At 37.8% G+C, this 15,406-nt stretch overlaps 1 protein-coding gene across 1 annotated transcript in view; it reads left to right on the top strand.

Moving 5' to 3' along the window:
* Window positions 1-14,870, top strand: part of nid2a (nidogen 2a (osteonidogen)) — a 50,220-nt gene extending 35,350 nt beyond the window's left edge. The window contains exons 22-33 of the mRNA XM_053237542.1: window positions 2,118-2,354; window positions 2,753-2,980; window positions 4,743-4,970; window positions 6,384-6,611; window positions 7,268-7,498; window positions 7,735-7,904; window positions 8,877-9,006; window positions 9,631-9,802; window positions 10,838-10,995; window positions 11,405-11,528; window positions 12,674-12,786; window positions 14,412-14,870. Of these exons, the coding sequence (XP_053093517.1) occupies window positions 2,118-2,354; window positions 2,753-2,980; window positions 4,743-4,970; window positions 6,384-6,611; window positions 7,268-7,498; window positions 7,735-7,904; window positions 8,877-9,006; window positions 9,631-9,802; window positions 10,838-10,995; window positions 11,405-11,528; window positions 12,674-12,785 (2,018 nt within the window). The 3' untranslated portion in view covers window position 12,786; window positions 14,412-14,870. The remainder of the gene's footprint in view (window positions 1-2,117; window positions 2,355-2,752; window positions 2,981-4,742; window positions 4,971-6,383; window positions 6,612-7,267; window positions 7,499-7,734; window positions 7,905-8,876; window positions 9,007-9,630; window positions 9,803-10,837; window positions 10,996-11,404; window positions 11,529-12,673; window positions 12,787-14,411) is intronic.
* Window positions 14,871-15,406: the final 536 nt, after the last annotated feature.

Raw genomic sequence — 15,406 nt, 5'->3', positions numbered from 1 at the left:
TAAAATGTCTTTTGCGGGTTGTGGGCTCGCATGGATGCCGAAAGGTTCTATATCAGCAAAAACTACCGGAGTGTAGAAAAGGCTGTCTGTTAGGTCCTCCAACACAAGGGGCAACTGCCAGTATTCTTTTTTAGGTTGTGTGTAGATATGTAGCACAACCTTCCTAGTCGCTATATAATGTCATTTAGCCAGGCCATGAGGTTAATGTTGAACTTGTTCAGCTTCTGGAAGTCATTGCAGAAGTAGACACTACCATTGGGTTATGGCACCATTATGGTAGGACTTGACTATGAGCTGTCAGACTCTTATTTTTCTTAAGCTCTCCTCACCTGTTTCTCACCTGGCTTTGGCCAACCTGTAGGGTCTCTTTTGAATAATCAATCCTGATAGGATTTTTATATGATATTGCATGACTTTTTTGTCATAAAAACATCTGCACAGTGATCCTCTAGGGTTCCTCTTGTGGGTCAGCCTAGAATTATGGCATCATCTTCCTGTGGCTCCAGGGATTCCTATGGGTGAGACAGGGCAGAGAAAGCAGGTACATTTTCCTGCAGCTTAATGTAAGAGCATGCCTGCAATGCTCTTTACCATGTGTGGCACTTTTAATAGGAGTCCTGCACAATCTTGCCAGCTGTCTGTAGTTGTAGTTGGAGTTATTAGGACACATCTTAGGATCAGTCTCCTTCCTCAAAGTATCCTCTGCTATGAGTATTGGACTGGTTGGTGGATGGTGAGCAAAAGACACACAAGCATTGTAGCAATGGTGGAATAGCAAAACAGGAATCTCATGCTGGAAAGTTTCTGCCTACTAGCAGAGTGACTGAGAGACCTTTAATTAAATGAGAAAAGAAAGTCCATCATCCAATTTGTCCTTCAATATTCATAATTATTCCAAGTATGTGCCAGGTATAATCATACAAACGTGCCACTAGGTGAGTTCCTGCTAACCAGACTGGAATAGGCAGAGAGTTTGGGATTAGCAAGTCTACTAGTGCTTGAACTGGTGTTCTTGCAACCATTATGGTGCACATTAACCCAGCCCAATTTTACTTCCATAATGACTGGAACCCACCAGCCAAAGCCACCCCCCACTGCAGATTGGCATACCAGAACAATTGGCGTTGCTCTAATCCTGTGGTTTCATGGTTGAAGCCCGCTTTATAATGTCAGTCTGAGAAGGGGGTTCCTTTAGGCGGCCCATCCTCCCTTAAGTCTGGGAACAAGAAACTTATTCTTTGCTGGCTGCTGTCCAGGGCAAGGTTGGCTTCAGCTTGCTTCCAGCAGAGCCAGAAATCCTAGACGCTGCTCTTTTGGGTTTTGTTCATGTACATCTGCATGGATTTTGTTCTTGTACATCTGTTTTATTATGTACATCTGCACAAATTTTCATGTCTTCCTCTTCAGCAGGGCCAAATGATTGAGTTCTTATCCTTACTTTTTTATTTATTTTTTTTTCGTCGGTAGAACACTGGCAGACATACATAATGTCCACACCATCAGTTCAGTATTATAGCACTGGACAGTGCGGCTAAGCTTGGCTCGACTCGACTCCGCAAATTTCACATTATTGCTATTTTTAAGTACCCATACAATATTTGGTTACCCATCTTACCCAGGTACCCTACAAGCCAACCTAGGATATACAGATGGAGTAGAAGTAGTGCAGAGCCTTGATTGATCAAGCACACAGGAATCCTATTCATCTTCAGTGTGACTGTTTGTGTGTGTTATTTTTTTTAACATTCTTCTGTATTTTCACTAAATATTAAAGTACTGGCAAATTTGGCTGTTTTTGGAGGGTGTGCAGCCATTAAGTAAAAGTTTATCACTAAACTCAGAACATATTACAATAATTCCCTGTGTTTCATGCTTACTTTGAGAGAGATATATGGCAATGCCAAGCACATTTTGACATCCAATGAGAAATGTCTGGTTTCATTTCAAAATTGTTTATTTGGAGTTATGCAATGGGAAAGCGACACACACACTCAGCCAGTATACGGATAGTCATGGGTTTGCATTTGTAACAGAGCCCTGGTGAGCCTCTTGATGGAGAAACACTATTAGAAAAGAGGTTGTTTACTCTCTGTCTTTGCCTCTTTCTCATTCTATAGTTCATCCTGAACGGCTGAAGACTCAGTGTGAACAGCACAGAGACACTGTGCAGGCTGGAGTGGATGGTTTGCCGGTGGTGGGAGCATTTGTCCCTGAGTGTGACGAGGAGGGTCGCTACAGACCTCGACAATGCCATGGCTCTACAGGACACTGCTGGTGTGTGGACAGTAAGGGGCAGGAGAGGGCAGGAACCCGTACACCCCCTGGTACCCCACCTACCAACTGTGATGCTCCAGGTAAGCAGATCAGCTCAGTGGAAGAACAGTTCAGTATAAACACTAACATTTTGAACCCAGTCTTAAGTGTGTCATTTAATATTTTGTTCATCTGGATACATGGAGCATGTGTATTGATGTATGATCTTAGTGAGAACTCACTTTTTCCATAATAATAATAAGGTATAATATTGTTTTTAGAGAATTCAATCATTATGATGTTATCTCCAACTTATTGCTGCCCTCAGGTCAAATCTAATGAATGGCCCCTGAAGTAAATGGCAACAGCTTTTGGTCTAACATTGACCTCCTAGCAGTTTTGATGTAGTTCAAACCCTGTTAACAAATCAAAGTGATGATGTCTGAATCAAATGTCCTCACTTCTCTCCTCCCTCTCTGTCATGCCATGGTCCATGCAGAACGTCCTAAGACTCAGTGTGAGCAGCACAGGGACAGCATACAGAAAAGAGTGGACGGTTTGCCCATAGTAGGAGCCTTCATCCCTCAGTGTGACGAAGAGGGTCGCTACAGAACTCAACAGTGCCATGGCTCTACAGGACATTGCTGGTGTGTGGACAGTAGTGGGCGGGAAAGAGCAGGCACCCGCACTCCACCTGGTACCCCACCTACCAACTGTGACGCTCCAGGTAAACACATCAGTTCAACAGAATTAATATTCAGTGCAGATAATGACTGAGAGAGCAGGCACCCGTACCCCACCTGGTACACCACGTGCCAACTGTGATGCTCCAGGTAAACAGTATCTATTGAACTAGAATTTCCTACATTTCAAGATTGTAAGGAGAATCAAATTTATCCCCACTTCCAGTTAACTCAAGTGTGGTCAGTGACCAGGACTGAAGCTCCATAGCTTGAGGAACCAGTGGGTGATGTGGGGATTGGTGTCTTTTACCCACTGAAAGTTGACATGCTTGATTACCAAGGACATGCTTGATTACTGAAGGACTATCCAGATAATACCAAAGGTTATACACAGCCCACTTGCCAAATGCTGAGTGCATATCACTCCACTGCCTGTCTCTGTTCTGGTGGTGAGAGTTTTTGGCTAAAACATATCTCTCACTGTTCCTCACATGCCACTTTTTGGGAGAGGAATTCCCTGATCCTGTTTCTAATGCATCTGTTATCAGGACTAATGGTTCAATGAAGTCTGGGTTCATGACCAAGCTTCATTTTGAGGGTCTGTTTTTTCAAGGTTCTTTTTTGAGGTTTAAGGAGCACCAGGCTCATATGATACCCCAGGTCCCATGCTCCTAGGAGCCCAAGACAGAATTGTTTTGCTGTTAGCAGCTATCTTAGCCCCTTGTAGTATGACCAGGACCTTCATAAACTGGACAGGGTACTCCACTGATCTGAGTGTATGACATGGAAGTGCAACGACTTTCAGAAACTGGAAGGTCACAGGTGTCTCATGGACAATGATCACAGTTCAGATTCAGTTCAGGCTCCCTTCTTGGGCTTGGGCTCCTAGGAGCAAAACAACTTTTCTCCTGTGATTAATCAACATAATGTACTTTTTGGGGCGGCTGTTTATCTGCTAAAACATTTCTAACTACATTCAGCAACTGAATAAATTCTCCAGCTTGTCGAAAGTTATAAAAATAAATATAATAACTTGCTTTATCAGCTTTCATAAATGCTGTTTGTGCCAAAATCTGCTTAACTAGCAAAAAATAATAAATAAATAAATAAAATGCATACAATGTTGTTAAGACATAAATTACACATGTGCCAGTGTTGATGTGAGTGCTATCTGGGTAGAGGTCATTGGGGTTTGAAAAGTTTGTCTTTGGCAATGCCTTCAGCAAAATGGGCATTTTTAGGGCATATATAGGGCATCTCTAGGTATGTAGCACAAACGTCTAACTCACTGTATGATTTTGTCTAGTGGAGCTGGTGTCAAACTCTGAAAACCTTTACAGTTTCTAGAAGTCCTTGCAGAAGCGGATGCTCCCATTAGGGTTTGGCACCATGACAAGGTGACTTAACCATGGGCTGTTTAACTCTTTAGTGAGTTCCCTTACATTTCTTACTTCCTACTCAGTCATCCGAAGGAAGGTGTGAGCTCCTTGAAGAAAATGTACTAGAGAATTTTCTGTACGAGTGAAAGTTCTTTGACAAACCAAACCTGTATTATTTCAGCACATCTTTTTGGTGCACATTAGCAGGAAGTTCAGATCTTCTGTTTTCTAATAAACCTGCTTATATACTTGAAAAATCAGTGTTTTAAACATGTTTGGTTCTATATTTTCTTTACTAGCATGCGCGCACACACACACACACCATAACGCAACCTAGCCATTCTTACAATGGTGAGATGTGATGAATGTAATCACTCTTCCAATCTGTGTTTGTCTTTCTCTCCTTTGGATGCCACCGTTCATGTAGAACGTCCTAAGACTCAGTGTGAGCAGCACAGAGACAGCATGCATGGCAGAGGGGATGGTTTACCTGTGCTGGGAGCCTTCATTCCTCAGTGTGATGAGGAGGGACGTTATAAGTCATTACAGTGCCATGGGTCTACAGGACACTGCTGGTGTGTGGACAGTAGGGGGCAGGAGAGAGCAGGCACCCGTACCCCACCTGGTACCCCACCTACCAACTGTGATGCTCCAGGTAAACAGATCAGCTCAGTGGAAGAACAGTTCAGTATAAACACTAACATTTTGAACCCAGTCTTAAGTGTGTCATTTAATATTTTGTTCATCTGGTTCCATGGAGCATGTGTATTGATGTATGATCTTAGTGAGAACTCACTTTTTCCATCTGAGTTGGGCTATTCCATCATAGAGATGAAGGATCTGGTTTGTTTTGTGCACTGAATTTCTCTTCCTGAAATTTTGATAGTATGTTCAACATGGCTTGGCTTAACACCTAGATGATGAGGCTTTTTTTATTATGGCTGGCTTTGTGGTTCTTATGCAAGCAGAACATTTAATTGGGTTAAAGAGGAACAGATCTTTTCCACAGCACGGCTGGTTAGACTGAATCAGAGAAACATTGGCAAGAAATTAATCAAAAGTTTTGTCAGCTTTTGCTGGTTTCTGGGTTTCAGCTGTACAGTTTGCTGGGCTAGCTAGCACCATAGATTCTGCATGCTGAAATCATCATGTACTTGCTTCAAACATTACTGGAAATCTATAATAATTAAGAATGCATTGATACAGATATCAATACTGGTTTCGGGTATCGCTCTGATAACATGCTCATTTACTTGTAAAAATGCTCCGATACCAAAATCCATTACCACGTGATACTATAACACATAAGCCCAGAGTATGTTGTTGCACTAATGAACAGAAGACATGAAATGGATATATTTCCCAAATGATGATGACAGTCAAAGCAAAGCAGACTACAAACTATGATCTATGAAAATATCGAGAAGAGCAACTTATCTTAAACATGAAACTCAGCACAGAGTTCTTTGCTAACACCAACCAACTTTACAGCAAACACTAGATATGCAAGATAACAGCACTTAAGCAGTATATTGTTCTTGATGAACAGACACTGTTTGTGCTTTACAACATTTTTGTACAGCTTTTACATGTTACATTTTACAAACCTGTTCTTCTCTACTCAACCCTACTCGCTTCAAGGTAGATAATGTAGCTACGTAGCCAATGCACTTTATTTAGTCTCCTAGTCTTGTTCTTTAAAACAAGACTAGGAGACAAAGGGCATGAACATGTGTGTGCTTTTCATCATCACTGTGTAAATCATCGAAAAATGAATGGTTAAATGTTTTGTGATGTCCCTGATTGATTAACACTATGTAGGTTACTAATTTTGGTATTGGTACTCAAAACATGTACTTCGTCTGAAACAAAATGGTATTGCTAATGCATCCATAATTATAATATTTCTTGAAATATCATATTTAGATACATTTAAATCACTTGAATCCATGTGCTCACCTTATTTTATTTTTATTATTATGATGAAATCCACTCCTCAGCTCCACTCAGCATGGGTGGTTTCACAATAATTTGTCTGTTCTTCTCTCTCATGCCACTCTCCATGTAGAACGTCCCAAGACTCCCTGCGAACAGCACAGAGACAGAGCACAGAGCCGAGTAAATGCATCACCTGTGGCGGGAGCCTTCATTCCTCAGTGTGATGAGGAGGGTCAATACAGGTCTCTACAGTGCCATGGGTCTACAGGACACTGCTGGTGTGTGGACAGTAGGGGGCAGGAGAGAGCGGGCACCCGTACCCCACCTGGTACCCCACCTAGAAACTGTGACATTCCAGGTAAACACACCAGTCCAATGGAGATAAAATAGTTTGTTCATACCATTATTATTTGTTAATCTGCATTTCGTAAAACTGCCAGGAACTGATATACATTCATATTACATGCTGTATGTTCTTAAACTACTAAGAAGAGACCATTTTAAGACCATTTTATTGCCAAATCACACTAGATTTTGCACACTTAGACGCAACAAATCGCACTAGCTTTCCCCACACATTATATGACACAACTGTTCTATTGGATATTGGATATATAAGTCCATTTTACACATTATGACTCATCATTTGCCTAATTGCCACATTGCTTGTAAGTATGAACTAATAGCCAATCATTATTCAATCATCATTCATTTAATACTCACTTACTGTTACATTTAGTAATTTAGCCAATGCTTTATCCAGAGCAGCAAGAAGTCGGAGGTTTTTGCAACTCTTCTTGTCTGAGTTTACTACTGAATTACTAATTCACATTATACAGGAATTATATCTAAGATTGCTTAGTTTGCCATTTACTTTAGAGTTATATTTATTGTGGGTTCTTTACTGTAACTCTGTAAGCATTCATGAAATCATGTCTTTGTAAATATCCATTCATTATGCTGTTTATTGGATAGAGGACTATACTGGGATTGACTTTTTCCCCCATCATGCAGTGGTGGCAGTCCCTACGCAGCATCCGCAGACGGTGTGTGAGCGCTGGCGTGCAAGTCTGATGGAGCACTATGGAGGTCGTCCAGGTCCACAGCATTTTCTTCCCCAGTGTGACACATCAGGCGAGTTCACCCCAGTGCAGTGTTATGGCGATACCAGTTACTGCTGGTGTGTAGACAAAGATGGCCGAGAAGTTCCCGGGACCCGCTCACACGACAAAGTCAAACCTGCCTGTAAGTGCTGCTCCCCCAAGTAAATCCACAACAAATACTTTTGACAGTGATGCAGATTATTTTTGCTGCATTTGAGGATAGCTTCCAGATTTTTCCATGTTGAATATCTGCAGTTTTCTTCATCTGTATTTATATTGTTTTTTTTTATTTTGTCATTTTTCTTCCTAAGGATTTTAGAATTGTTTAATTTATTTTTGACTCCCAAAAAACATATGTAAGTGTCATGTGTCGTTTAGGTATACCAACTGTTCCCCCGCCCACCATGCATCCACTGCCCCGCCCAGATGTGACTCCTCCCCCATCAGGCACTACTTTGCTCTACGCTCAAGGCCAGCAGATTGGAGCGCTTCCTCTCAACGGCACGCGCATGGACAAGGAGAGATCCTCAGTGCTTCTTGCCCTGCATGTGAGATTCTTACATTGAATTTGAAGTTTATACAGTTTATTCATACATAGTTAACAATATGAAAAGTTTGCAGTGACACTATGACACTAATGATTTATTAATATTGGAATCATTTTAAAGTCCACGTGGAGGACTTCAGAGGACATTGCTTATCAAATTCAGACAAATTCAGAGGCACTGTTTATTTCAAGGACTGAATTGACTGAATTTATGGATAAAATTATGAACAACGCATATAGTGAGCTATATAGTAAGTGTAGCAGATGAGTGCTTGGTCAGCTTATCCTTCAAAGTGTTTTCTTTACAGGAGAGCTCATAAAATTAACTAAAACATTCACATTATTTTATTAACTCAAAATATAAAATAGCCTACATGCCATGTACAAATTACGTTTTCATGACCTCGATTTCGTATCTTGCAGCTTCATTAATTGTGCGCACAAATAACTGTTGGAGCACAATATAAAAAAATAAAATGTGAAGTAATAGGATGTGCTGGATCAAATGCTATTTTATAAGCTGGTGAATAATGAGCGTGGTCTTATTGTTGTATTAAACTAAAATCTGTAGTGATTAATGTGATAATTACATTCGTATAGTCTGAATAGGGAGCCTAGAAAATTGACTTAAGCAGCTGCATAACTCTACTCTGAATACCAGTAACTTTCCCTGCATAAATTTTGACATGACTTTTGGACTTAATTAACAAATTCTGAATACAACTCTTAGTCTTCAGTAGGTTAAAAAACAATATTGAATAATTTATGTCATTATTTATTCTGACATATACCTTATATCCTTACACCTATATATATATATATATATATATATATATATATATATATATATATATATATATATATATATATATGACAGAAAATGCAAAATTTAATGCCTTTTGTACTGTTCCATACAGGAAATATTCCATATATTTCACAGACTTCAATTCCTTGCTAAATGTGTGTTCATTAGGGCTCCATAGTGGTTGGTATTGACTACGACTGCAGAGAAAGGAAGGTTTATTGGACGGATCTTGCTGGAAGAACGATCAGCAGAGCCGCTCTGGAGCCTGGATCAGAGCCTGAGATTCTCATTAACACCGGTAATGCAGAGATTGAATTCTGTGTTTAACACACTGTGCTCTTAGCCATATAAAATATGAATGACCATGTACAGTATGGGTTCTGTAGTTAATAGCTAAAATATAAAAGCTAAAATATCCATACATGGCACAGATCTGATTCCAAAGGATCGGTATCGGCCCAATACCAGTACAAATGGTGGATCAGATATCAGAGAAAAAAAAAAGGAAGCCTGGGGCTTGATTTGGAAAAGCTTGATTTGGTTGATTTGGATATATACATATATATATATATATATATATATATATATATATATATAGTATATATATAGTATAAATTATATATATATAGTAGTTGCAAAATAATAATTTTAAAGGGTAATAGTTTTTATTAATAGTGAATTCTCCCATAGTCATCAGGTTGGCTGGGCTCTCAGTCTACACCTTTAATAATCAGAGGAAAATATCATGTCTAAAATTGAGATTTTATGAAAAAATTTTTGTACAAATTTTCTTTGTCCAATTTTTTTTTGTCTTTCATACACTGCCTTAAAAAATAACAACTAAGAAATATTTTGCATTTGTTTTTTATAATTAAGGAAAACTCATGAGAATAGTGTCTGAGTTAGCGCTCTTGTTTTTAAGGTCTCATGAGCCCAGAGGGTTTAGCCGTGGATGTGGCACGCAGGAGGATGTTCTGGGTAGACAGCACGCCAGATAAAATCGAGACGGCCAAACTGGATGGAAGCGACCGACGTGTTCTGTTCAACACTGATTTGGTTAATCCCAGAGCCATCATAGTGGACTCTCTCTCAGGGTAAGTGCTTTAATCCTCTTTCTACACACTTACCCTCTCTTTTCATGAGTCAAAGCTTCTTTATTTTCATTTTAAATTAAAAATAATTCCACAGACACTATACAACACTATATCTATTAATGACACAGTGTTTAATAAACAGGAATAAAATTCTAGTGTGATGGAAATGAACTGTGTGGAAGTAGATCAAAAGCTGATAGAAATGAGTCGAGAGTGCAGATGTGAGTGTCATGTCTTAGGGGAGGTCCAGAAAATTACTCCCACTCACACACACACATACACACACACATACATACACACACATCCATCCATCTGCACATGTGTGGAAATGTAACTTAAACCTCATGTGCAATCAGAATAGCATGTGAGCATGCACGTGTGTATATGTGTGTATACTAGTAGTTTACATTAATCTTCTAAGTTTATGTCTTCAAGGGCTGTATATTTAAATTCCAGACCTTATGAAAGTGTTGGTCAGTGAAGCCCGCAATCATGAATATACTTCACCAGTGATCTTCCAGCTATATTCTTCACCATGCATTTTTTTTGTTGCTTTAATGACAAGTCATTTTGTTTGACAAGTCATTTGGTACAATAGTATCCAGATATCCATATGGGTGGTATTTAGGAATTATAGGGAAATAATCAACAATGCAGCGATGATTAGTTGATTGTTTTCCTACAATAAGTTCTATTTCTCAGCAATTTGCCAATTTGCAGCTTGTCATGTTACTAAGAAACCATGAACAGCAAACTCTGCCTGAAAACTCCCATGAAGGAGCAGCTTTATCTCTGACTTTTACAAAGCACTGACACTGGAGACTCCTTCCAAAAATGTCACATAAGCATCCCCTTACAGAAAGAATCACCATATCAATTTTTTTAATTCATTTATGTGGCGTGTTTGCCATACAAGTCTTTGTTTAAGTTGTTACTATAGATATTATATATATATATATATATATATATATATATATATATATATATATATATATATATATATAAATGAACGAATATGTGTTTGCCCCATTACAGAACTCTGTACTGGACCGACTGGAATCGGGAAGCCCCGAAAATTGAAAGCTCCACCGTGGAAGGGCAGAACAGGAGGGTGCTAGTGCAGGACGGCATTGGGCTCCCTAATGCTTTGACGATTGACCCCACAACACGTCGTATCTGCTGGGCCGATGCAGGTACTGTATAAACCATATTCTTAATATCACACTACTGAAACTCTACCTAACCATGGCAAATTTTTTGACTGCTCACAGAGCCATGCTGTCTGTCTAGATTTTCCTACAATACAACTAAACTCTCTTAGAAAAAAAATGTTAACCTCCTACACTCCCAGTTTATTATTCACTAATTTATTTTGAAGCATGTTTTTCAATAACTAACATAAATGATACAGTAACTACAGTAAAACTAACAGGAAAGAGCTAGAACAAGAACTACACCAAAGAGTTTTCTTTCATTAATGTTCCCAGGTAAATTTGTAAATTTGAAGTGTATGTAAGTGATGATGAGAATGAGAGAGAAGAAAAAAGAGAGAAGTTCCTTACTCAATTTTAAACAACCCTTCTGGTTTTGTGTTGAAAAAAGGGACAAAGCGTTTGGAGTGCATCGCGCCTGATGGGACGGGCCGACACGTGATTCACAGCAACCTGAACTATCCGTTCAGCATGGTGTTTTACGCCAATCACTTCTACTACACAGACTGGAGGAGGTAAGAGTAATGAACCAGCCTAGACTAGGCATGAATAGTAAAGCAGGGTCGATCCTAAATATAGGTAAATATCCAGCTATTAGTGTTTAGATAGAGACTGAAAGAGGATAATAATCATATGTATAAATTATATAACTTAATCTAATTTATAACCTTAAATAAAATAAATTGGGTAACACATACTTATTTGATACCCACGTAAGGTTTTTATAACATTCTAAGCACAGCTCATAAACATATAGTTTTTGTTTACATTAAAGAATCCTTTTGTTACCATGGATCAAGTTTTTTTTTAATCTTGCAAGTTATTAGTTTGTTAATTACATAGTGCATTATTATTACATAATAATTACAGATGCATAATTTAGTCTCATTCAACCCATAATGATAAATTAGTTTTTTTCTCAGCTTTCTCTATCAAATAAACACACAGGAGTACACCTCATAAACAATATCTAATATTCATATTACAAATTATATTCATATTACAGGTTTTGACCTAAGACTAACTTAAATCCACTAGTATTACTTTGCAAAATGCATGTTCAAAGCTTATGAATATGTTATGAAAGCTCTGTTTTTTTAAATTGTATTCAAATTTTAAATGAGGAAAAAAATGACAAACAAAATAATATATAATATAATATAATATAATATAATATAATATAATATAATATAATATAATATAATATAATATAATATAATATAATATAATATAAGGGTACTAGAATTCAGGTCATGCTTATCTTTAAAATATATTTCATTTGACAGATATTAGTAGATAATATTTACTAAACCATACTATAAAATGAAATAGAACCTAAATTGTATTTATTAACATTTTAGTATATTAATTAATTAATCATATAAATACAATATCATAGAAATAAATATGTTAAGACCACAAACCTATGAACTATAACAACTCCAACTCACAATAAAGCTTAATTAAGCAGATTTTAGTGCAATTAGCACTTATGTGGAATACAAGACTAATTATTTTAATTGGTATACTATAATACTTATGTTATTGTAGATATTTTATATATGTAGATACTTCAGAACTTCCACATAACGTTCACATGAGTAGTTCCCGATCTTCTTTATGGATGTTCTTTCTCTCACACACGTCCTTACTGTTTCAGGGATGGAGTCATTGGTGTAAGTCGAGACTCAAGCCATTTTACAGATGAGTATCTGCCTGATCAGCGTTCACATCTGTACGGCATCACTGTCGCCTCCTCCAGCTGTTTATAGGGTACATTTTATGCATTTATAATTTTTTTCCCCCTCTCATAGTAGTTGAGCTCTGTCTAACTCACCCAGGGTGTGTATTTAAATGTTAAAATAATACAACTACAGTATAATGTTTATTTAAATTTTACCTTGTTACAAGGCCAAAATACAGACGCTTTTGATTTTCATTTGTGACATGAGGACAACGTGCCAAACTGAAAAGCAAAACCTGCACTGCATTGCTTTTTAAAGCCACTGCTGTGGCTTTATCTCTTCAGTGAAAAACAATCAACAGGAAAATGCAATTTTAAGAATTGAATCTATACTTTATTGCATTGCAATTCACTTTCATCAGTGTGTTGCAGTCGTGCCACATTGAAATGCAACATTGCTGAAAGCAAGTGTAAGAAATTTCATAACATGGCTCCTATTTCTCCCTTTTGTGAGCTGTAAGCATTTTTTAGTCATATTAGCACTTTTATTACGTTTTAGTAGTAATTTTGGAAATCCTGTAACAATCAGTGCAACAGGAAAAAAGAAACAACGAGCCAATAAGAAATTATAGTGGCCGTTCCTTTAAATGGACAACAACGCCTTCTGGAAAAATCTCACCTTCAGATTGTGTTCTCATGCTCTGATTAAATCCTGAGTACAGGTTAAGGCTGTGATTGGACAGTGATTGCTTTTCATTGTGGCACAAGTGCAACACACTGATGAAAGTGAAAAGCAGAGCAACTGGAAAATACATTCGGTTCTGTCAGGGTTTAATTCTTAAAAAAGCAATCTGCTAAATCTCCTTTAAAAATCACTCAAAGGATCAAGCAAAGTAAGAGCTTTGCTTTTCAGTGTGGAACGTTTTCTTTATGTCACTAATGAAAAGCAATACTGTGTGTGTGTGTGTGTGTGTGTGTGTTGCATTTCATGTTTTCACCCAGTACGACTGCTTTTCTATGTGGCACAGGATTTTTTTGTTTTAACTGTACAGAAGATAAGGGTCAAACAATCCCCTAATAAAGTGAAATTTAAAAATATATACTGAAATAATAAAAATTATAATGCTACAAATGGTTTAATGTATACTATGAATTCACAAAACAGGTATGACTCTGTTATACAGAAATCTGATCGCTATACACAATGTATAACTCAGGCTTGTCAATTTTTAAACAGGTAACTGTACAGTCTTTAACACATACCGTAGAAATTTCTCAGACTAAATGACTCAGCTGCTTATCTTCTTTGAAAATGTGCATTTGTAAGCAAACGTAATAAAAAGCAGACTGTTATTATTCCATGTCTTTTCAAAGCCTAATTCTAAGACACACAGTAGATCCTCTGTGTGTGTGTGTGTGTGTGTGTGTGTGTGTGCGCACATATGTGTATTTGTGTTGACATGCTAATAAAGGCAAATGAATGAAAATGACAGACCAAAAACACACACAGTAAAGGGCACCTGGAGCCAAATGACGGTACTTGGGACAAAAAGTGTTGAAAAAAATGGGACACAAAGGCTTCAAAGCATTTCCCAGAAGATGAGAGTGTGTTTCATGCAGAAATGAAATGTTTGCTGAGAGAGAGAGAGAGAGAGAGAGAGATGGCTCTGAGGAGGATTTCCGATGACTAACATAGCTGTTTTGTGTGTTTCAGAGAGGACGTAATAACAGAGCCACTGTTACATGGTGCTATTTTTCAAGGATGTTTTTTTTGTAGTGTTCACACGTTGGGAAACGAACGCCTCTCTCAGCCGTTGCCAAAGCCCCTGCATCTTTATAAACCCCCCAAGAAAAGGTGACTCTTTTCCCTGTTTAGTTTTGTACATTTGTTTTATACCTCATTTCTTTCTACTGTATTTTTGTGTTTTTTTTTAATAAAAGAAAGCCAAAGAGGCCCAAATTATAGTTTTTTTTTTGTGCAAAACGTTCATGTGTATAAATACATTTATACACGTGTGCAGTATTGGAGCCCTCTGTGCACTAATAAGAATCCGACGTATGGAAATGCATTGAACATAGCCGATGTTTTTCTTTTACTACAGTCCCTTTTTGTAACCTTTTTTTTTATCTTTTGTAAGATGTGATATTTATAACAATAAAAAGTGATTCACAATTTGACTTTGTGTTTTTAATAATCAGTTATACATTATGTAAGGAATAAAACACTTGGTGGCATACTGTTATAGGAAAATAATCAACGATGGGGTGGTGTGATGTGGCCTGATGTGAAGCGGAGTTACTGTGACCTCTCTGAAAGTTGATGACAGTATGTCACAAAGTGGCGTATTGCTCTTATACCACATCCAACAGTTTTTAAAAATTTATTTAAGAATGACACGTTATCATTTTTATCCATTTATAGTTACATTTAAATGTTGTGGAACATCTGCGAAAGCAGGTAGTTCCTGTTGTCTTACATTTTTAGTATAGTTGTGTGTAAAATTTGATTTCCTTCCCATTCAGGTGTGTGCCAATTATCCGTAAATTACCAAGTGCATTCATAGCATAGCTGATTTGCATTTACCGACGCCCACAAACTCTATAAAAGGCAAAGCTCACACAAAAAATGACCACTAAACATTGAAAGAGCACCTCCTAAGTGCAGTGTGTGCTAAATCTTCCTAAATCAGCTACCATAGACACACTTAC

Source organism: Pangasianodon hypophthalmus, chromosome 10, assembly GCF_027358585.1.
Source record: "Pangasianodon hypophthalmus isolate fPanHyp1 chromosome 10, fPanHyp1.pri, whole genome shotgun sequence".
NCBI classification, from domain to species: domain Eukaryota; kingdom Metazoa; phylum Chordata; class Actinopteri; order Siluriformes; family Pangasiidae; genus Pangasianodon; species Pangasianodon hypophthalmus.
The sequence above is the reverse complement of the archived record's forward strand: the minus strand, read 5'-3'. Positions and strand labels throughout refer to the sequence as shown.